The following is a 22,078-nucleotide window of genomic DNA, read 5'->3' as shown; positions in this document are numbered from 1 at the left end:
CTGTAAGTTAATGACATACAATGATATATATTGGTTAGGAACAGAATTTGGGCAGCCTCCATTTCCATATGACTGGACAAGACTTTGGGCAAGAAATTGTTCCCTTGGTCTGAAAGTGCTCACACTTTTACCGTTCACACAACTCTAATTGCCATTTAAATATTACAGAATTATTAATAATGTGAAAGTGCTCACACATTTACTACCTAAACAACTAAAAGATCCAGGCTACAGTAATTTCTACCGGATTCCCAAGAATCTTAGTAAATTTAGAAAATTAGCTACTGTTACTATAGGACAGTACACTATATATATATATATATATATATATATATATATATATATATACATGTGTGTGTGTGTGTGTGTGTGTGTGTGTGTGCTATTTAAATGTTACGGTGTTATTGATAATGGTAGATCAGACGCGCCGTAGTTGATGTGCGCTTGCGCATCAGCACGCGGGAGCCGCTCTATACCCCATAAATCAGTTTTCCTCCGCCGGCATTTTGGCGGCTGTTTTGTGCAAATGAGACTGTAATCGCTGCTCGGGGATGCCCATACGCCTCGTAAAAGGTGGAGACCTTCTAGTGGTCGCTGTCGTTTAGGTCCCTCCATCCTTATGGAGCGAACGGCAGCTGTTTCAGTCACCTCGAGTCGTGTGGTGAAGGCGGTCGCGGTGCATTAAAAGGCTACAACAAGTTAGCCGGGGTTCTTCTCGGACTGGGGTGAAGGAAAGCAAGAGCCATGTCTGCGAGAGAAAGACTGAAGGAAAGGATGACTAAGGACAGCGTTACTTTGCTGCCGTGCTTCTATTTTGTTGAGGTGGGTTCCCGTTGGGCTTGTGTTATGAGTGGCTTTTCACTGAGGAAGACTACAGTGAATGGCTTCTTTGGTTATTATGATAATCTGCCTTTCCTATTACAATACAGTGTCATTAGACTCAGACTGGCTGAGTAAACTCGATCTAATCTATAGGTGTACATTGTTACTGATGGGTCATGCTTTCAGCTGTTACGTTTTTTAACATACGTTTTTTTTTGTTTGTTTGTTTTTTGGCTTTTGTAAATATTTACCTTCAAAGCCTGCTGTAAAGCAATCTGCAATGATCCCGTTTCTGTTTTGCTCTGAAATGAGATGGTTTTCTTTTTGGCAGCTTTAGACTGTGCAGCTTGGTTCCCCACAGAGTTGGGTGCTTTGAAAGAACTGAAAGCAAAATGAGTCACATACATCAATATTCACCTTGCATTACAGCCGGTGAGACAGTTTGGGAGCAAAAGTTACTCGTGAACAAGCATGCCGTATCGTTATTTTTTTTCATGAGCGTTTCTGTGAGAACAGGCTGATTCAAATAAGTCAACTTTGGCGTCAAATGCAGTGGTGCCTGAAGGGCCCAGGATAAGATGGATAAAAAAGTAATGAGGTCTCTCGTTTTTAATTAAAGTGGGTCAGAGTCTTTATCCTGCACCCCAGCCGCCTCATGTTTGCCTCACTTGGTCACTGTGTCCTGAGGCTTTGTTGTCAGACTTTTAAAAAAATCACCCTTTTATTTATTGCATAGCAGCATATCTTAACTAGAAGGAAGGTGCACTTTGGCGTTAAGGCATAGATGTGGTCACTGAGACACAGTATGATGTCATGCTCTGATACATAGCAGTGTCTGCGCTATAATAAGATGGGTAGGCTTACTATCACTGTAGTAACACTTGTTCCTCTTGGGTGTATTAGCCAGCGCTCATCCATCTGACCTAATAAGGAAATAGAGCATATATGGTGCGGTGGAACATACAGAATAGAGGCATAAGGAATATTAAACACATTAAAGGCAGTGGCCTGTGCCAGCACTCTCATGTAAATGCACGTGAATTTCGTCGATTTTTTTGATGGTATTTTTCAGTTCTTTTGTCATTGGCTAAGAAGAAATGTCAGGTTGCTATATTATGCACTCATCAAAAAATGTGGTCTCACCAGAAGGGTTTAGTGCTAACTAAACCCTGTGCTTGTGGTGGAACCCCCTTCTCATGTGACCACTTACATCTCTCACTGTCACCTCCACAAGATGCTAAGCAATAACAAGCTGAATTTTTGTGTATAACTCTGCCATAAGTTAGTTAGAAGGCATTCATTGTCAGCAGCGCTTGCTGAGGTATCACCAGTGCTTTGAGCTTCTAAATATATCCAAACAAAAATAATCTGGCCTCCATTTGTATGCATTCATTATTTAAACTTCAGTATCACCTTCCATTTCCAATTCTTTCTGTTGCTCATTTGATGTGCGCTACACTTGAATAAGCTTAGGAGGCCATTTCCAAGCATGAGAGCAATTTTTAATCTGCCTCTCTAGATTGGACTTTGTGTCGCTGAAATTGCATCCATGCTTAACCCTAAGAGTGCTTGCCTCCCTTTGAGTGTGCCAAATAGTTTGACATTAAGAACGGCACTGTCATTGAACTACTTCATGGTTTTGTTTGATTTATTTCCAGGAGCACTGAAGATGCTACGGCTTATGCCATAGTATTATATGGCTTGTTGTGCTGTACTGTAATTATTGTGACTGTCTTTCTGCCTTAATCAGCTAATGGAGCATGGCTTGGAGGGTACATTATGCAGTTGAAAGAGGCCTTGCAGCTCACTACTACTTGATATGCACAATGCTACAGCCAGCAGCTGCCTCTGTTTGCTGATTCAGCTAAGTTTTACTGTAGTCAAGGTGGTTCCACTGACCTATATTTCCTCCTCAACATGTGTATGTGTACAGAAAGGGGGAGTAAGAGAGACATGAACTATGTGAACAACATAGCAGTACATCTTCTACCCAGTGATAACCCACCTGTGACCTCTTTACCTTTTGGGTTTATGTTTTCAGTGCTCACTAAGCATTCAGCTTAATTGTGGATGCACATATGGGAATTGTGGACTGGTGCTGAGAGCAGATATTTTTTATGTACATGCAGTACTGTGGAAAAGTGAGAGACCACTTATCATTTATTTCCAGTTAAAACAGCTATTAAGTACAAGTTATTCATTTTTCAGCATGAAAAAAGCAGAAAACCTATACTTAACAGATAATAATACAGAAGTCTCAGCAAACTAAATATAAAATCAACTTTTTCAGTATTTAGTTTGTCCATTCTTTGTCTTTATTATAGCTTCCATTCTTTTTGGGAGACTTGCTTTCAGTTTTTCAAGAAAATCTGCAGGGATATTTTTCCATACCTCCAAAGTTCAGTCTTAGAAGTTGGTTGCATTCTCTGCTTATACGGATCAAAGTAATCCCAAACACATTCAGTGATGTTGTGGTCTGGACTCTGGGGTGGCCAGTCCATTGTTCTGACAATACCAACAGGTTCGGTGTTTGTTTTGCGACATTCTTTCTTTTTGTCTAATCCCTTTTCTCATTATCAGCTTCTTGACAGCTACACATCATTTCAGACTCGTCGTCAAGGTGTTGTCTTCTCACAGTGAAAAGAAGGACAGAAACACCAGTGGAAGTTTTCCGATCTGAGTGGAGCTTAAATGAAGTCCCATTTTTTCTATATCCTTTAATAATGTTTGAACTCCAGTTTTGGAAACTGTTTTTTTTATCTTATTTTCCTTTCTTCTTCCTTATGTTATTCCTGTATTGACAAGAAATTAAATAAATGAAGTGTGGTCTTTGACCTTTGCAAAGGACTGTGTCTGCTTAAACAAAAAAGGTTAATAAAATATAGAAATTGGTATTATAGATGCTTGGAGAAATATAAAATGTGCTGTCAATCATTTTTAAGCAATTGTCTACTGATACCAAAATGATTATTGCACATCTCTACTATTACCATTCCACAGATACCCCAGACTTCAGTCACTGTCCTCTGTCCACTGTCCCTAATGGAGTTTTAAGCCCTTATTAATGGCATAACATGAATTCTTAACACAGTTGGAATTGACAGCTGTACTTTTTTGACTAATGAAATACACAACCACACTTAATAGCATGCTCTTTTGTTTTTTACTTTTTTATTCTAACATTTGTATGATTCCTGGTGGTATAGTGTGTCTGGGAGTGTGTTTGAATTCGGCGCTGGATCTGTAAACCCTCCTCAGCTCAGCAGGAGTCACTTCATTGCTCTGACATCAAGAGACGTCCTTCTGTTCCGCTAACAGTGGGGGTTTCAGCACTTTCTCTTTTCAAGGCTGCCCATTTAAGCTTGAGTATGAAATGATTTTGTGTGAAGATGCCAGTGGCCAAATTCAGACCACACGCCATAGTGCCACTTAGACAGGACACTTCAGTGTGTTAAGCTACACAAGGACTCTTCACAGTGCCAGGCGACATCCTTGAATCTTCTCTTACCACATGTTGTAGCGCATATGGGTACATTATGCATGAGGTGGTTTTAAAAGCCCTCTACTTAGTCATCTTATTTTAGCCATACAATCTTCTCAGTTGGTTGCCATTGTGGGTTTTCTAGCTCTGATCAGTTGCCACATATTAGGACCCTAATTCACTTTCAGTTCTCCTTTATTTTGTCTTTTCTGATGCCTTTTTGCTATTGGTTTTCACAATACATTGAGAGTTTCTCACTTTACTTAGTTATAATAATAATAGGATTTGTACAGTGCATTGTCCTGTGAAGAATGAGTTCCAAAAAGAACATGCTCCCTGAGCACTTAAAGATAATTGCTTAGCTGTGTATGGGAGCTATTATTTGTATGTTTGAGTATAGCAATAAGAGGTCAGTACGGTGATGCATTCTTACATAGATAAACCAATGCGTTACAGGCAAATCCTTTTAGAGTTTCTTCTAATGAGCGTGTATCTTGCTTCCTTAAGAGCAGCCAATTCTCTGTTGGTTTGCCTGTTTCAGCATAGAGGCTGACATGGTACTTGCATCCTTGGGAACTAACAAATTACCCTTGTTATATTTTAGAAGAGATGTTTTGTTGATGTAATTCCTGCTTATTATGTTTGTTTCACTGTTTTATTCCAGCTTCCAATCCTGGTCTCATCTGTGGTGAGCCTTTACTTCCTAGAGTGGACAGACATCTTCAAACCAGTGCGCTGGGGGTTTGCTTGCCATGACCGCAGTCTGAGTTTGCCATACATTGAGCCCACGCATGAGGTCATTCCCTTCCTCATGCTCCTCAGCCTGGCCTTTGCTGCACCTGCCATCACGGTCAGTGAGACACAAACACAGAGCTAGTATTCCCTATCAGGGCTTCATCTAATCTAGTCTTCTGTTTAGTCCATATTTATGCCGCATTAGATAGTCACATCTGCTGTTTTACTGGTACTGTAAAATGCCCTCATGCTTGCGTCACTGTGTTGGTTCAGCTGAGTGGAACTGTTGCCCAGAGCAATGCTCATTATAGGATATTTAAAATCAGGACAAACAACCTTGCCTTGTTCAGAATAGCAAAGGACACAATGGCTCCATGCTAGCCTCTTTCATTTGCTCAGGAATCTATTAAAAGCAATATTATTGATGATGGAATGTGTTAGTTAGATTGTACATCTCATTAGCTATGATTCCAGCCCAAAGATTTGAATGGTAAATGTTTTAACACTTCAAAAGATTTGACGATGTAGGTGTCTAGAAAAGGCTCTATGGCAGATAAATATGGCAGAGAAATGTGAGAAAGAAGGCAGAGAAAGTCTTATTTATCAGTCAGGGAGGCCAAAGGTACACAAGTTGCAACATGAAACTAGAGATGGAAACATGTTGAACACAACTTTTTTAATTAGCAATAAATAATTTTTTAATTTTTAATTTTTTTCGGGAATCATTCCATGAAGCATTTTTATCACTTAAGGTCAGGTTATTGGAAACAAGCATTTGCAGTTTACACAGAATGAAAGCGTAGCTATTGTAAAACAACGTGAAGTGTTCTGTCATTAAATTGAATTAAGATAAATCCAGGCGAAGTACAGTGGTATGCATCCGTGTTCCATTTATATGGATTGCGGTTCCTGAGGGTACTGTACTGAGTTGCAATATGATCGCCTTTAATCTTTTTGATAAAAGGTAAAAAAAAACCTCTTAGAGTGGAGATGGCTCTGTTTTTCCTTATGTGATTCATCCCTATGGTTGACTCATTGATGGTGCATTGAATGTATTCTAGCAAAATGGAAATTAGAGAAGATGGGTCTGAGTCATTTCAGGGGTCTGTCATTTGCATGTTGTCATCTCCTAGAAAGCAATTTAACTTTGAAGAAAAATTCTGTCCTTGCCAAGGGGAGTTCTGATTGCAGTTTAGTGGTCAATTATGTCCAGATAATACATTTGCACAGAAATCAACACTGGGCTACATTTTATGCTGGATGCAATAAGGGGACTGGACATCAGACCTGTCAGCAGTGCTTCTTCTTTAACAGTTTTGTTGGTAGGGCTTCTGCATAATTTATCATCTATTAATTGTTATTGCAGTATTGGTTTCTCCATTTGCTCAGTATGCAAATTAGCTCTCTAACAGATCACAGAAATGTTCCGTTGTGTGTCAGATGTTCTAATGAGTCACTAACATGCAATCTTGGATAATTTTGTCAGTCCTCAGATTTAGCATGTAACATTGAAATATCAGCTGCTATATGTAACAATGTCATTTCATTGCATGTTTGATCATCAGAGCTGTAGTTGTGAGTATACTGTGTGGAGTCAACTAGTTACTGTTCTTTTTAATGGCCTGTAGGTGCCAGTAGTTCCAGGCTTCCTTTCGTCACCTCTGTGACTTAAGAATAACTCAGGGAGATTGCAGTGTTTTCTCTATAGTTACTGCCTTAGGATATAATAAACCTGGGATTTTAATGGGTTATACTTCAATACAACAGACATTTTATACATTTTGGCTAAAGCATCTTGCACCTGCTGGCATTCAATTTTGTTTCATTGAAGGCAATAAGTCATTCACTTTGAGCAACCGACTATTACTCAGTTCTTACTTGATCCTACATTTCTTATCCACACTTTAGAATTCACATAGTAAAGCTCATCAGTGCCTTTGGACCAACCATTTCTTAGCATCACTGGGTGATAATACAACATCAGTGTCAGTCACTTGGACATTCTTCTAAGAACCACTGGAACTGTGTATGAATCTGCTTCCCCTCTCTTGTAAACAGCTGGGGTCTCAAACCAGGCAGTGTCATTTCTGGTGGGCTGTGTTACACTAGCCCATTATTGTGGATTTATGGTATCGAGGCCTGCAGATCACTCAGGCAGAAATGTGGTGATTGTTTCACACTCGGCTTGTTGAGTTCTCGAGGCATATTAGTCTGTTCATAGGGAAATGACAGGATGGCTAAATGGGTTTGAAGTTTGAACTATAAAAAGACTCCACTGTTAATTTGTTGGGTGTAGTGTTCTTCTCTGTTTAACCCAGCAGTGAATGTGATGAAGAGCATTGCCACAAATCTCAACAGCTGACTGCCCTAAGAAGATTGCAGTAGGCTGTTATTTTTTCATGTAATTCTGAAATACAGATTTGTAAAACCATCTCCATCTGTTGTTGTCATATGCTGCAAAATGTGCAACCTTTGATTCATTTGTTTTTTTGACTTTGCCAGTTTTGTTTCCTGTGTAATTTGGAACCAGAGAATAACTAATTCTTTTAAAATATAAACATTTTCACTTATTTTAAAGCAGTATCAATGAAACTGATCTCATGATCATGATTCTCACAAATTATATAGTTTACAGTACAACTATTAGCTATATTGTTAGAGATGGCACCAATCCCATAACCAGCAGAAAATGGTGTATGGGCTATCAAAGGAAAAAAAAAATCCATCTGATTGTGTAACAAATCTAGTCTGTACACTTGGTCTTGTAAACATCATGTTTTCGGGTTATATAAACATCTTGTATTTCTTTTCTGTAGGGAAGTTTATTTGAGCAGTTTGAGTATGATCCTTTAAGATGGTCATCTTAAGTGAAGTCATTTGATTATAAACAGCTCAGTTTAAGCAGATTTTTTTAAATAATAGTTTTTTAAGGTATATGGGGTTAGTGAATTGATACTCAAGATTTCAGATTCAGTACTGGTAAAGAAAAAAGGGGTAATGCACTATGGTACTGGCTACATATTAGGCTTGTAGGGAGATAAGTGTACCACAGTTGCTATTTCATCTAATTCACTAATTTGGTTTGGACACAATAGCATACACACTTAAAAATAATGGTTCTTCAAGGGTTCTTTAGTAAAGAAAATGGTTCTATGTAGAATCATGAACATTCAAAGAACCCTTTCCATTATTAAAGGGTTCTTTGCATCATGAAAAGTTTCTTCAGATTGATGGAGAATGTGCTGTAGAAGGTTCTATTTAGGACCTTTCTGACAAGGGTTCTATATAGCACCAAAAAGTGTTCTTCTATTCTTACAGTGTCAGGCTTGTTACAATAGAAGAACCCTTTTTGGTGCTGTAGAGAACCCTTTTCAAAAAGGTTCTGTAAAGAACCATCTGCAGCACATCCTCCAGGGTTCTTTGAGTGTTCTTGGTTCTATATATCATTTTCTTTATTAAAGACGCTTGAAGAACCACCATTTTTAAGTGTGTAGAGTGTAATATGTTCATATTATGATATCTTGACTAGAAAATATTTAACTGTATATCGTAACAAATCTGTATGTTACATGTACACCTGTGTAAATGGTAAGCTTTTGGTTATAAATCATAAACAAAGACAGACTCTCTTTTTCCTCAGCTCATTTTTTTCTAAAATCTGTTTACCTAACAGGCCAGATTTAGTGTCAGGGAGGAAGTGACTGCAGGCTCTGGGGACTCCTGTGGCTTTGCCAATTGTCACGGTGTAGAGGAGAGTCTGTGTAGCTGTAATTGGAGGGCTGGAGTCAGTCAGATGGAGCTGTATGCTGTGATCTGCATGCTCTCTGGGCTCACATTCAGCTCACAGCATGGCACGTCATCAAGCCAACGTTCAGTCTATATCCTTAGGACTTCACCTGCCAGGCCAGCGTGCGGAGCGACGCTCACATCAAACACACAGTCCTGCCGGGATTTAAACTTCTCACTTGGCGACCATGGCAGTCTAGTCTATATGAACGTAGAAGTGCCAGCTGCCGTGTCTATATGGTCTACAGAGAGAACATTCAGCATAACTAGTGCCAGACTGTAAGCGCTGACCTAAACAATTTGACTAATGGCTAGTGTCTTCAGGAGTCAATAATAGGGCTCGATTAGTTGGCAGTGTGACACAATTTCTCATGACGACAATAAAATTTTGTTATGTTGGCCACTCCTAAAAACCACGTTTAGAAATATGAGGCTGTTTTGAACAACAACCAAGCATAATTTTAAGCATTAAGGGGTGCTAATAACTCCTGAAAACAAGTAGTTTTAGTACTGCAAAAAACTAGCATTAATGCAAAGCTTTTTGGTTTTCATTTCTTGAAATGTTATAACTCAGTTATTCATGGTGACTGAGTAGCATAGTGGATAACACAATTGCCCTACACACAGGACAGTGGACTCTGTGGACTCAGTGGACTTTCTTTGTTGATACTGTAGGGTTTTTTTTGTATCATTTTTAGGACTTTATATTTGCTCCCGTTTGACAGTTCATCTTTGTTTTTACATGTTAATTTTAAGTTTTAAGGTTAAGTTATCCAACCTTTACCCTGTTCATCAGGGACGAGGACCCCAACAGGACCACCACAGAGCAGGTATTATGTGTGTGGTGAGTCATTCTCAGCACTGCAGTAACACTGATGTGTGATGTGTGTTAGTGTGTGTTGCGGTGGTATAAATGGATCAGACACAGCAGTGCTGCTGGAGTTTTTGAACACTTCACTGTCACTGCTGGACTGAGAATAGTCCACCAACTAAAAATATCCAGGCAACAGCGTCCTGTGGGCAGCATCCTGTGACCACTGATGAAGGACTAGAGAATGACCAATACAAACTGTGCAGCAACAGATGAGCTACTGTCTCTGACTTTACATCTACAAGGTGGTCCAACAAGGTAGGTGCGTCTAATAGAGTGGACAGTGAACTTCAGCAGCACTGCTGAATCTGATCTACTCATACCAGCACAGCACACATTAACATGACACCACCACAGCAGTGTCACTGCCATACTGAGAATGATCCACCACCCAAATAATACCTGCACTCTGGTGGTCCTGTGGGCATCCTGACCATTGATGAATGGAGTAAAGAACAATTGAAACTGGACAATTAGTGTAGATACAAGGTAGGTGCCTAATAAAGTGCTCAGTGAGAGTATTCGTTTTTACATTTTGACCATGTTAAATGTTACTAAATCAGTTACCAGAATTTTTGTCTCTTAAAAAATTGATATCAATATTATTTTTGATACTGGTCATGCACTAGTCAAGCAGTTTGGTGTCATGTTTCTAAGCGTAACTTTTTCTGTCCAAGAGTGCAGAGATTTGCTAATTTGCTCTCCAGGACTCCACCAAAATGCCACTAGATTCACTGTGTAGTTTTCCACTTCCATACCTGCGGGATGCTAGAGCAGAATAGTCAGGAAGGAGAGGGGCAGTAGGAGGGATGATGTGTCTCTGACACACGGTGACAGGGCATTAATATGTAAGTGTGCAATGATTGAAGGTAATACTCATACCCTTTGCACATTTGCAGAAAGAAAGTTCTGATTAAAAGATGAGTCATGCAAAATGTGAGGGATGTTTAGTGGGGAATCAACAGTTTCTCTGTTTCACATCTATCCATTCTAAGTAACTTTGTTTATGACTTAATGCTTTAATTATTCCAAATTTTTGCACAAATTTTACAAAATTTATGAAATTCCCTTTAATCACATAGTTGGCCTCATTCTCATGCTAATTATTTTCACTCTGTCTAAACATTTTACGAGCCAACAGAGAGCATATATATAAATATATATATATATATAATATATATATATATATATATATACTATATATGTGTGTATATATATATATATATATATAATATATATATATATAATATAATATATATACACATATATATGTGTGTGTGTATATATATATATATATATATATATATATATATATATATGCCCTGCGATAGACTGGCGACCTGTCCAGGGTGTCTCCTGCCTTCCGCCCGATGACAGCTGGGATAGGCTCCAGCACCCCACCGCGACCCAGAAGGATAAGGGGTTTAGATGATGTGTGTGCGTGTTTGTGTATACATATATATATATAGATCAGTTCTCTTTAAAACATATTGAGATGCTTCATGATTCTTCATGGTGGGAAGTTAAAGCAGTGACACATTTCATATTCATTAGAGGAAGCATGTGAAGTCCTCACTTACTAGTGTTATTGATAGGCTCTAACTAAATTAGGAGGAAATGGGACAAATAAGTAAACATGGTTCAGAAAAAGTACAGTGCAATCAAGCTATGGCTATGTTTGTTAAATTTTATGAACTATTAAATGTCCATACAAAACTTGTGTATTGCAGATTTAGGCTTGTCTTTAGTACCTGCACTGAATCAAGTGTGGAATAAAGAGAATCTCCTCAGCAGGAATGCAAGAGAACAGAAAGTGAGAGAAGCTAAGCGGAGATATCCACAGAGGGGTGTTTGATCTCTGTCTCTGCTCTCTGCTGGCTTTCTGCACCTCTGACTCAGAGTCTCCTCTGTCTGCAGATAATGATCGGAGAAGGCATTCTGTTCTGCTGTCTGTCCAGAACTCAGAGCGGCCCTGGAGCTGAGGCCGACATCAATGCAGCCGGTTGCAACTTCAACTCTTACGTCCGCCGTGCCGTCAGGTTTGTGGGTAGGTTACTTCAACTCTACTGTGGCTCAGTTCCATAGTTATGATTCCTTTTAGCTGGATATAGTGAGCGCACCATGACACCTGTCATTCATTTTTACTGTAACATCACCCGTGATGTTCATTGAAATTTTTTCCTGTGTTTTCGTAGGGGTTCATGTGTTTGGCCTCTGTGCCACCGCTCTGATAACTAACATCATCCAACTGTCGACGGGTTATCCAGCACCCTACTTCCTCACTGTCTGCAAACCTAACTACACCCACCTGAACAGCTCCTGTGATGAGAGCTCCTTCATCCTGGAGGATATCTGCTCTGGTGCTGACACTGCCATCATCAACGCCAGCAGGTAAGATTGGCACAAGATTAAATACAAAAAAAGATCCCACCATGTCATTGTTGAGAAACACTGCTCCTATTAAGCACCAAGGCTACTGGAGTGTTAATAGTGCTACTTTGTGGTCTTCAGCCTGCTAACATACAAGAAAAATGTACCATATGAGCCCTTTAACGTACTGTTTGAAATGTAGTAACCTCAACATTTTTAGGCAACCAGGTTTTACTTACTTTTATAAGTTCAAACACTGAATCATCTTTTTTTACAATCATGTTGTTCTTGCTATTGTTGAGTATTACACCTGATGAATAACACTGAAATGTACATCTAGGCTAAGGCATTTGAGTTCAGGCTACTTTATCCTGTACGAATCATCTGGTCAAATCCCTAACTAATAACATTACAGAGCCTACTCTGGTAATACTAATATAATGACTCAGTAATGTGCTTCTTAGCAGATATCACTTGTGCCAGTTTTTTTCATGTGGAAAATTTGCAGCCTTCTTTGATGCTAGGCAGAGTACTTGGAAACTGAGGCAAAGTACAGTGTCTCAGAATGACAGACCAAAGTTTGGAAAGCAAACAGAATCTGGCATGAAAATGATCTAAATATTACCTCAGCTGACAGAGTAAAGTGTGCTGGAGCTTTCCCCAGACTGGATGTTTGAACACAAGATTTCCAATGTTGCATTTATACCAGCGAGCTAGGAATTTCAAGAGTCTGCACAGACACGAGTCGGGCTATTCTGGATTCTAAGAATAGCAGTTGTAGATTAAGAGACAGGCTTTTGATGTTTCCTTCAATGAGGCCAGTTTCTGTGGAAGTGACGGCACTGTGCGTCTTCCAGCTGCTGTGTGGATTCAGTAAATAATGAAACAGTGGAAAATGTATCTACAGTTAAAGTGAAGAACTCACTGCAGATACTACACACTGACAAAACTAGCAAAGCTTCTGAATGAAACACTTCAGCTGAACAGACCTTTTATAAAGATGATTGAGTGGATAATATTGCACAGTAAGCCTGTTGGCGTCCCTTTGCATCCCTCAGTACAGAGAGTCTGAAAAATACATTATTTCTCCCTCCTTAAGCTGCAGGTTTAGGCAGCAGAAATGCCAAAATTCAGGACATCTTTTTGCAGGGCGCTTGCAGGCAGAGTGAGTGCTTTTGTGAGAGTTGTATCTGCTCTATCTATAAGTGAGACTGCTCTGGTGTCTCACTCATGAAGCACATAATGAACAGCCTGAGCAGCTTTATTTATCCTCCAACCAGATCGAGGAAACAGACCATTAAATTCAGGCTGGCATGGGAAACACCCGAAATGGCAGTAGCTGTAGGCATGTGCGGTGCCCCCTTTTTACTGTCACATCTCAATCGGATCACACAACAGCTGCTGAAATAGTCCATATTGTCTATGCTGGAATATATTTTTGCCACATGGTGAACAACAGAAGCCGTATATACAATTTTCCATAAAATAACCAAAAACAAAGTCAATTTTTTGTTGGCTGGTAATTACACAAAGTTGCTTATAGTAGCTTATACAGTGGATTATCACCATTAGGTCATTTGAGATGTTATGTTGAATAGAGAACTTGTTCTTTGATCATGGGCTTAAAGAACTGGTTTTACTGGTACCTTGACTGTCTCAGTGATGGTTTTTTTTCTTGTTCATAAAAAGTATAATAATGTCCATTCTGATTTGAGTTTTACTCATTTTTCAGAAAATCCTTTCCTTCTCAACATGCCACATTAGCATCTTTTGCCGCCGTCTACATCTCAGTAAGTAGTGTGTGTCTCACCCACACAGTGTACAGTGTCTGCTCTGCACTACCCACTAATTCCTAAATTCAGCCTCCTCACACAAAAGCTTTTTATATCAAGTTTAGTCTGCTGCACTCAAGCCATGCATGTAGCTTTAACGTGTAAATACCAGCCTCATTGTTTTATAATAGCTATAACTTTCGATAGGTGCTAATAAACTTCAATAACGTTTCTTGAGAAAGAAGTAATTTACAAAAAATGACATTTACAAAAATATGAAGAATCCCTTTCTTGATGTCCTGTACAGTAAAGTAGCTTGTCCAATCAGTGGCATCCTGGAGTAGCAGGTGTGTGTATGTGTATGTGCTCATGCTGAGGATAAATATGCAGTTTTAATGAAGTGACTCTGTGAGTAGGACACTGACTCATGCATCTTGGAACAGTCCCAATTACTGCATAAGGCTGAGTTCTACTTACAACAATGAGTGTCAAACACTGTCATCAAATTAGATTAAACAGATGTTACTGTTCCATTTCATTAGTCATACAGATATCTAAAGATTATCCATTAGTCTGTTGTTTTGGCTTATCACAAATTTTGTTTATTGTTAAATAATAATGAACTGAGCTGTTTGGTCTTAGTTCATCATCTAGGTGTGTCAGAATCATGACATTTCAACGGATGTTTAATTGCTATATAAATAATTGCAGTTGACTTTTTGACAATTGCTTGTTTCTCAGACATACAGTCTTCAAAAAAGAATGTTTTTTAAGTGATACCACAAAATAACCACTTTTGGTTCCCTAAATAACCATGTTGAAAACAGTATTTGTGAGTGTGAAGAACTTTTTAAAGGCTTAATAAATTTTAAAGGCATAATAAAAAGGTTCTATACCAATATAAATGTCAAGATGGTTTTAAATGTTACATTTCTATTTTAATAGTTAAGATTAAGCCACAAAATAAGAATTTACCATTGTTTTATTTAAGAAACATATTTCAAAAGTGGTTGTTCTATCGCATATCACCGCTGATAGCATGAGTGCAAGACTGGGTTAAAACTTTGTTGAAAGTGTATTTGTTCCCACATAGATGTATTTCAACAGCACTCTGACAGACTCGTCTAAGCTGCTGAAGCCCTTGCTAGTTTTCTCCTTCATCATCAGTGCTATCATGTGTGGCCTGACACGTATAATCCAGTACAAGAACCATGCCATCGATGTCTACCTAGGATTCCTCCTTGGAGGGGGCATTGCTGTTTATTTGGTGAGTTATGTGTAGAATTAAGTGAGAGACATAAATTTCTTTGTGGCTTTGCATTTCGTTGTTGTCAGAAGAAAACCTTGGCTTTCAAAAAATTGCAAATTTACAGTAGAAGGGGAAAATATTCTTAATGTTTAATGTGAAATAATAGACCATTTCAGGACCATGTCGGTTGTTCATTCATCAAGAAATGTTCTCACACAACGTAAAGGGCAGCTGGCATTTTCATCTGACTAATTTTTTCGCCTCCCTGACCATTGCAGGGTTTGTACGCTGTGGGGAATTTCCAGCCCAGTGAGGAGAAGCACAGCAGTGAACCCCAGGTGAGGGATCCTATCCGATCCATGACTGATCTGGGTCAGAGGGTTGGCCACCACCTGCCTGCTAAAAGTTGCAGCAGTAGTGGTGGCCTCTCCTCCTCCCACTCAGAGGGAATCCTGCACCGCAATCTGCAAGCCCGGCAGACTAACTCCCTCACCAACCTGAAAAGATCCAGCGCAGATGTGGAGGTCATCACCCCCTGCAGCCCTGCAGCCAAGGAGAGCATGGTGACCTTCAGCAACACTCTGCCCAGGATTCACTCACCAGCCATGGATGATGCCCGGCGCACAGCCACCATCCATTCTTCCATGGACTCCAGCCGGTCCAAACAGCTGCTGTCGCAGTGGAAAAGTAAGAACGAGAACCGAAAGCTCTCCCTGCAGGCCATGGAGAATGGGCCAGGCCAGTCACCCCCCAGCAGCATGGAGACTCGCTCGAGCTCAGAGCCGTCTGCTGTTGGCGTCAACGGGGAGCACCAGGGTCCTGGAGCTCCATGCCTCAAACTGGCCACTGGAAGTACTACATTACCCAACAATCCCAGCGGCATTGCTGGAGGTGCTAGAATATCCCTCCAGTCCAGGCCAGGGTCTTCTCAGCTGGTGCACATCCCAGAGGAGACCCAGGAATGTATAGGCACCTCACCTGGCGGTAATGTACGGGACAAGTGGCTAAAGAGCATGGAGAAGAGTGGGGCGGCACCTGTAAGGACTAATGTCAATGGACAGCCACGAATCATGCAAGTCATCGCCATGTCCAAGCAGCAGGGCCTGCTGCCCACAGGCTCTCCCAGCTCTGAGAGCAGCAGCCACACCAGCTCCACTGCGCCTCTACACCGATACAAGAGCCTGACGGAGGAGACAGGCTCAGGGGCCACCAGCCAAGGCTCTACAGGGGCTATAGTGAGAGTAGAAGCTCATCCAGAGAACGGACGCCCCCTGGTGCATGCCCATTCCACTGATGGCAGCGGCTCCTGGACCTGGAAGTCTCAGACCAGCTTCAGGCAGTCCTTTGAGCTAAATGATCTAAACCGGGACTCTGAAAGTTCAGAGTCTTTTAGGGATGGCTACGGCTCCACAGACAGAAAAAGAAGCAATTCCAGTGCCCCAATCCCTGTCACCGTGCCAACCATCCCTACCGTCTCAACTGTTTCCTCTGCAGCCAACGCAGTGGGGGACCAGCATCCTCATCAGGCCATCTCCACTATCCGGGTCACCCCCATGGAGAGCACCGATAGTGGCCCAGAGAGCCGGGACTCAACCCTGAGCAGGAAAAGCAAAAGTAATATGATCCTGATCCCTGAAAGAGGGAACAGCCCTGACAACACTAGAAACATTTTCTACAAAGGCACCTCCAGCACCCCAGCTTTTAAAGAGTAGCCAGCCGTCAAGGCATTTTCACTGTTTAGTATGAAAAGAAAAAAATGAGGTTTGATCAGATGTCAAACCTCATGTGCATCACACTGTGGGATTCACTGTATTTATCCAGACATGTTTGTTTTGTTGTTCTACTTTGCACTCTGGATAACCTACATTATTTTGATGACTCTCACTGTTTCTTACCATGCATGAGGTGTTTCACTGGTTTATGAAGTAGCCACAGTGACACAAAAGCACAAATGTAGAACTGTTTAGAAGCTATTGATGCTTGCAACAGTGAGGAAATATATTGTAGCATATCAAAAAATTGTTCTATGTGACTAGGGCTGGGTATCTTTTTACATTTTTTGATACCAATACTTGGCTTCGATACTGATTTACTGACCACAACGGATAACAGACTAATAAAGTTGTGCTGACATTTATAACATGCTTACAGAATGTTGGCAGAGAATCACAAGTCTAGATTTTGGTATATTTAGGTATTGAAATTTAGTATCGAACGACATGATATTTTTTGATACTTGGTGGGCAGTACCACAAAAGTATTGAATTTCGATACCCAGCCCTGAAAGTGACACACTGTGAAGTTGACCTAGTGCCAAGTCTTAATTGAAACAATGAAAGCATCTCATGTTTCACATTTCTAAAGGTAATTTTTCAATGATTATAGTAGCCCTTATTTTTTGTAAAATAACTATACCATTAAATTGGTGCTGCCCTATCTAAAAAATGTAAAAAGCTGTAAGTTAGTATGAAAGAAAATCTATCCAAGCTGGATCTTTAAAACCAAGGAAAATGACGTTGTATTCTTAGCCGTGCACTCTTCAGAAACTTGCGTTGTTGAAGCTTTTGATGACCATAAGTGCTTAAAACATTCTCTGTAGCTAATGATATAGTCTTAAAGTACCATGCACTATATCCTCCTACTTGCAATACAAAGGATTTGCTCTTTTTTCAAACTGTGCTATCTCATCAGGACTTCATAATTAACTTACTTGATTTGTGTCTCTTCCTCTCAGCAGCACAGAAATGCTTCATTCTGCTGTACTGAATGATTTAGTAAATAGTCCCTGTCTCTTGCTCAGGTGAAAGAGGCAGCATGCATTAAGTTTGTTATGTTCTGTGGTAAATGAAGGTGTAAATGGGTCACTGTCTTCCTTTAGTATGTATGATAGAGCAGGGCGCTCAGTGACACAGTCTGCTGCTACTGTAAGCTGAGTTGCAGCCCGAGCCTCCAGCTGCTCTGTTCACTCCTTGTACATTTTGCACTTGAGCGGACAAAGTGAGGCAGAGTAATGGGGGAGAAAGTGTACACCACCTCCCTCCGCTCTTCATTTCTTAAACTTCCAGTGTACACCATAGATATTTCCTTTATGCCACTGTCATCCTAGTTCTTGTGGGCCCAGTTAACCATTCAGTATGTGTCTATTGTTGATCCTTGAACTGCACTGTAGGTCTTCGTTCATCCCAAGTGTGTGTATGTTTACTTAGAATTTACACATGAGAAATAGAGAAAAAATAAACGTTACCTATTTTTAGATTTACCAAATGTGGTGTCATATAAACTGTTAATGAAATAGAATCTAATCTTTATTTTAATAGACACGAAAATGAATAATTTTTCTTTGACACTGATTTTGCTGTATGACTTTTTATAAAGTGTATATAAATGTGCCAAAGGGTATTTTAAAGAGAGTAGTCTGTGGTTTACTATAGTATTTCTATATCAGCCTGTATTCTTCTATACCACATATACTGTGTCAGCACAGCTAGAGCATCTGCATGATGGTGATTTGATAATCAGCACATTTATTTTGTTCTCCTTTTGTAAACGATATGTTAACATAACTGCAGGATGTGTCGCTGTTAATACTGGACATGAATTATTGGTTGACAATCTTTGTTGATGTGTTACTTTAATGTAGATCTTTGTTCATCAGAGTAGCAACCTCAACATGGCAAATAGGCATTTAAATTGTGTACACCTGTTTTAAGGAATGCATCGAGCATGCTGTGTTCTGAGACAGTTGTTGGGCACTGGCCTGAAATACTGTGTTTGCCTCTCATCAGGAAAGTGTTGTTAGGATAGCTGTGTATGGGAATGAATCCAGCCGTGCCCATTACACCGATCTGGCCCAAGGTTAAAGCTTGCGGCTCTTCCTCTGCATCACTTGTGCCAGGTCTACATACGAATTGGGTCCGTGGAGAAAAACGGTGTGGTGTTTCGGTGTTGAAATAAATGTTTGTTATGTTCTCCAGAACAAAGTCTTCCTCCTTTTCTGAAATGACTGATTTGTTGTATTATTTGTTGTAGAGGTAGAGTTTCTCTCTGCTGCCGCAAAGTCGTTTTGCTGTCAGGATTTCTGGCAGGGTGTCTGTCAATGGAAAGCAGCCAGAGCTCTCAGATAAATATGGCTGCCTGTGGAGCAAGGTGAAGATTAAACTGAGAAAATTGCAGACAGCTCTGTGAGAAAAGCTTGGTGCAGTTTGATCTCAGCTTTCAGGTTTTTGTTCTCAAAGCTATTCCTTGTGCACCATCATTATTGAAGTATTGCCTGTCTGTAAATTACCATGGTCAGATTACTTATATCCCCTCCACCATCAAGCAGCTTCAGCTCTCAGCCCTCAACACACTGTTTCTAGCGATAGCCATAAATCTGTGAATTTGAACTAATTTGCACATGGATATGTGTTGGCGTCTGCACAGTATGACACAAACACTTGCGAAGCTCCAAATGAGTGAGGTCTTGTTAGCACTGCCATGTGTAACTACCGTCGTTGGGTCCAAAGTAGGTCAGTGAATTGACCTAAATTGAAAGAGAGCACTTCAAGCTTCAGTACTGTATCTCTCTGAGGAGCAAATGCAATGAACTTGAATAAAAAGGGAGAGAACTTCCAACACTGCTGCTTTAGATCATACTGTACATGTGCATGCAATAACTGACAGCTACAAGAGGGAAGTCAATTTATGTTTACAGTAGTCTACAGTAGTCAGCCTGTTTTCTGTTTTTTTTTTTATTTAAAATGCCATGATTCTCAATGAATAGATGATTGTAGAGATGCACATGAGTGAATATCATATTGTGCTTGAGATGCCTCTAATGTACACTAAAACAGCTTGTAACTTCAGCTGAAAGTGGATACCAGTCTGACGTATTGTGGTAGGACAGCATGAAACAGGATCCTGTACTGTAAGTTACAATAGACGGCACCCTGCGAGGCTAATGTGTTAATTGTAAAACTGATCTGGCCAGACTTAAGATTAACAAGGCAAACATTTAATGAAGCACAGACCACTCAGTACTTAATGCACTTTATTTTGTATGTCATGCTCTTCAGATGAATAAAGAATTTTGTATTTTTGCCTCTGAATAATAATATGGCATATTAATGAATAATTCATTGAGGTATTTTTTTCTATCTAAACCACGCAAAGTTATCCAGTGCCCCCCAGGAATTCAAATTTCCATATTTGACAGAAGTAAATCACATAGTTATTTGAATTCATGGTTGTTCATGTGATTGCCTCAGTGTTGTGCTGCTCAAAATTATGCCAAAGCCTCAGCTTCAGTGCTCAAAAGCAAATATTTACCTCTTGTGGAAGCAATTAAAAAATCCCCAGAGCTAACTGCCTTACAAACATAATGTCCTAAATGTTAAACTTGGTATCTTAAATGTGCAGACACCAGGGTGCGTATTTTGCCTTTAACAAACATACTTATATATAAAGTGCCCTCTAGAATTGTTGGCATCCTTGAGAAGATCAAAATTTGAGCAAAACAGGCTATGGAAAAACTTTTTTAGCAAGGCGAAATTATTTATTTTAAAAAATCACGAAAGGTATTAAACGTTTCTGTGACTATACCTGAGCATTTAGGAAAACTTGTTATATATATAAACCACTAACACAAATACTAAACAAAACTGGGTTTTATGGTATGATGAGTCAAAAATGAGCTTTTTGGCAATAAATATCTGTGATGAATTTGGCATAAATGATTGGCTTTCGGAAAACAACCATCATTCAGAAAACAATGGAAATATGGTGGTGGATCTATGATTTTGTTGGGTTTTTGTTCCAAAGACCTTGGAAATTTTGGTCGTGAGATATATAGGTTGTGGTTAGAAATGTTCCAAAGCACAATTCTATATCCGCTCACAAAGGTTCACAAACCAAAGAATGAGCTTTTGTGGTGGCAGTCCCAGTGCACTGGCCCAAAATCCTTCAAATACATGTGGGGTAAGCTGAAGCAGATTGACCACAAGCAACTGTGGAGGGTTGGCTTAGATTCCTTTATATATGTTACAGATCTACCTTAATAATTTCCATATAGTGTACTTCTACTCACTAGTGGAGCACTGTTTCATTAGCACAAAGACACCATAACTAAAGACACCTCTCTTCCCATGTTTGCTAAAATGTGAGTCAGTGGCTGTTTAACAGTAGTTGCTAACATGAACTAGTTTGACAGGATAATATGGAAAAAATTTATTATTTAAAAAAAATATATTTTTTACAAAAATAATGTAAAAATTTGCAAATTTAACAAGCCAAATGTAAAGTTGACATACCGAACCACCCAAATCTCTGTTCACTTGCAAATGGTGTTAATGTAAAGCTGGTGGTGTGTGGATTTGTCAGCTGAGACTAACTTGTTTTCATCTTGTACTGTCTTTATTACGTTAACAGAGAAAGTAAGTAAACCCACCTCAAGTCTAGAGCATTAGAATTTAACATTTTTTTCCTGTAATCTCTTTATAGCCCAGAACTTGTCACGCCCATTCCCTGCATTTTCCCAATGGTAAAACCACTGCCTTTTACACAGAGAACTAAAACCTACTAAATGACCTTTTGAAGCAGTAAATACGTCACTGCAGTGTCCACAATGTCAGCAAGACGAAGCCAAGTGATACAATTGTAGTATGTTATTCAGCAGTGTCTTCCCAGTGTCTACTGCAGCTGCTGTCATCACTGAAAGGTTAAAGCTTCATATCATCCTGGATGGGGGGGTGCAAGAATGTTAACTGTAGAGCAGGAGGGAAAGAGCAGTGAGGACAGCAAAGCACAGAGCATGAGCAGCCCATCCAATACCAGCTGCCTGCCCTGTTTGCCACAGATGGAGGTTTGGCTTGAGTGCCGCAGATGGGTTCTTCTCACTCAGGTGGACACAAGGTCTTAATGTGCATGTTCAAATGAGTGCAGGACAATTTCACAAGAGGCAAGAGGTTCTGCAAAAATAACACACTCCCAAAATGAACCCACTAAGCTACAGCACA

General features: G+C 39.9%; 1 protein-coding gene across 1 annotated transcript; it reads left to right on the top strand.

Annotated features, from left to right (window-relative positions):
* Positions 1–551: 551 nt before the first annotated feature.
* On the top strand, positions 552–17,361 carry LOC118818363 (phospholipid phosphatase-related protein type 4). The gene is made up of 7 exons (XM_036585609.1): positions 552–822; positions 4,968–5,153; positions 11,613–11,742; positions 11,891–12,086; positions 13,798–13,855; positions 14,931–15,104; positions 15,365–17,361. The coding sequence occupies exons 1-7, from the start codon at positions 745–747 to the stop codon at positions 16,796–16,798; spliced, it is 2,256 nt and encodes a 751-aa protein (XP_036441502.1). The 5' UTR covers positions 552–744; the 3' UTR covers positions 16,799–17,361.
* The last annotated feature ends 4,717 nt before the right edge of the window (positions 17,362–22,078 follow it).

The sequence above is a fragment of the Colossoma macropomum genome, unplaced genomic scaffold (genome assembly GCF_904425465.1).
Source record: "Colossoma macropomum unplaced genomic scaffold, Colossoma_macropomum, whole genome shotgun sequence".
Taxonomy (NCBI): Eukaryota; Metazoa; Chordata; class Actinopteri; order Characiformes; family Serrasalmidae; genus Colossoma; species Colossoma macropomum.
Note: the sequence above shows the minus strand (reverse complement) of the source record. Positions and strands in the feature narration are given on the sequence as shown.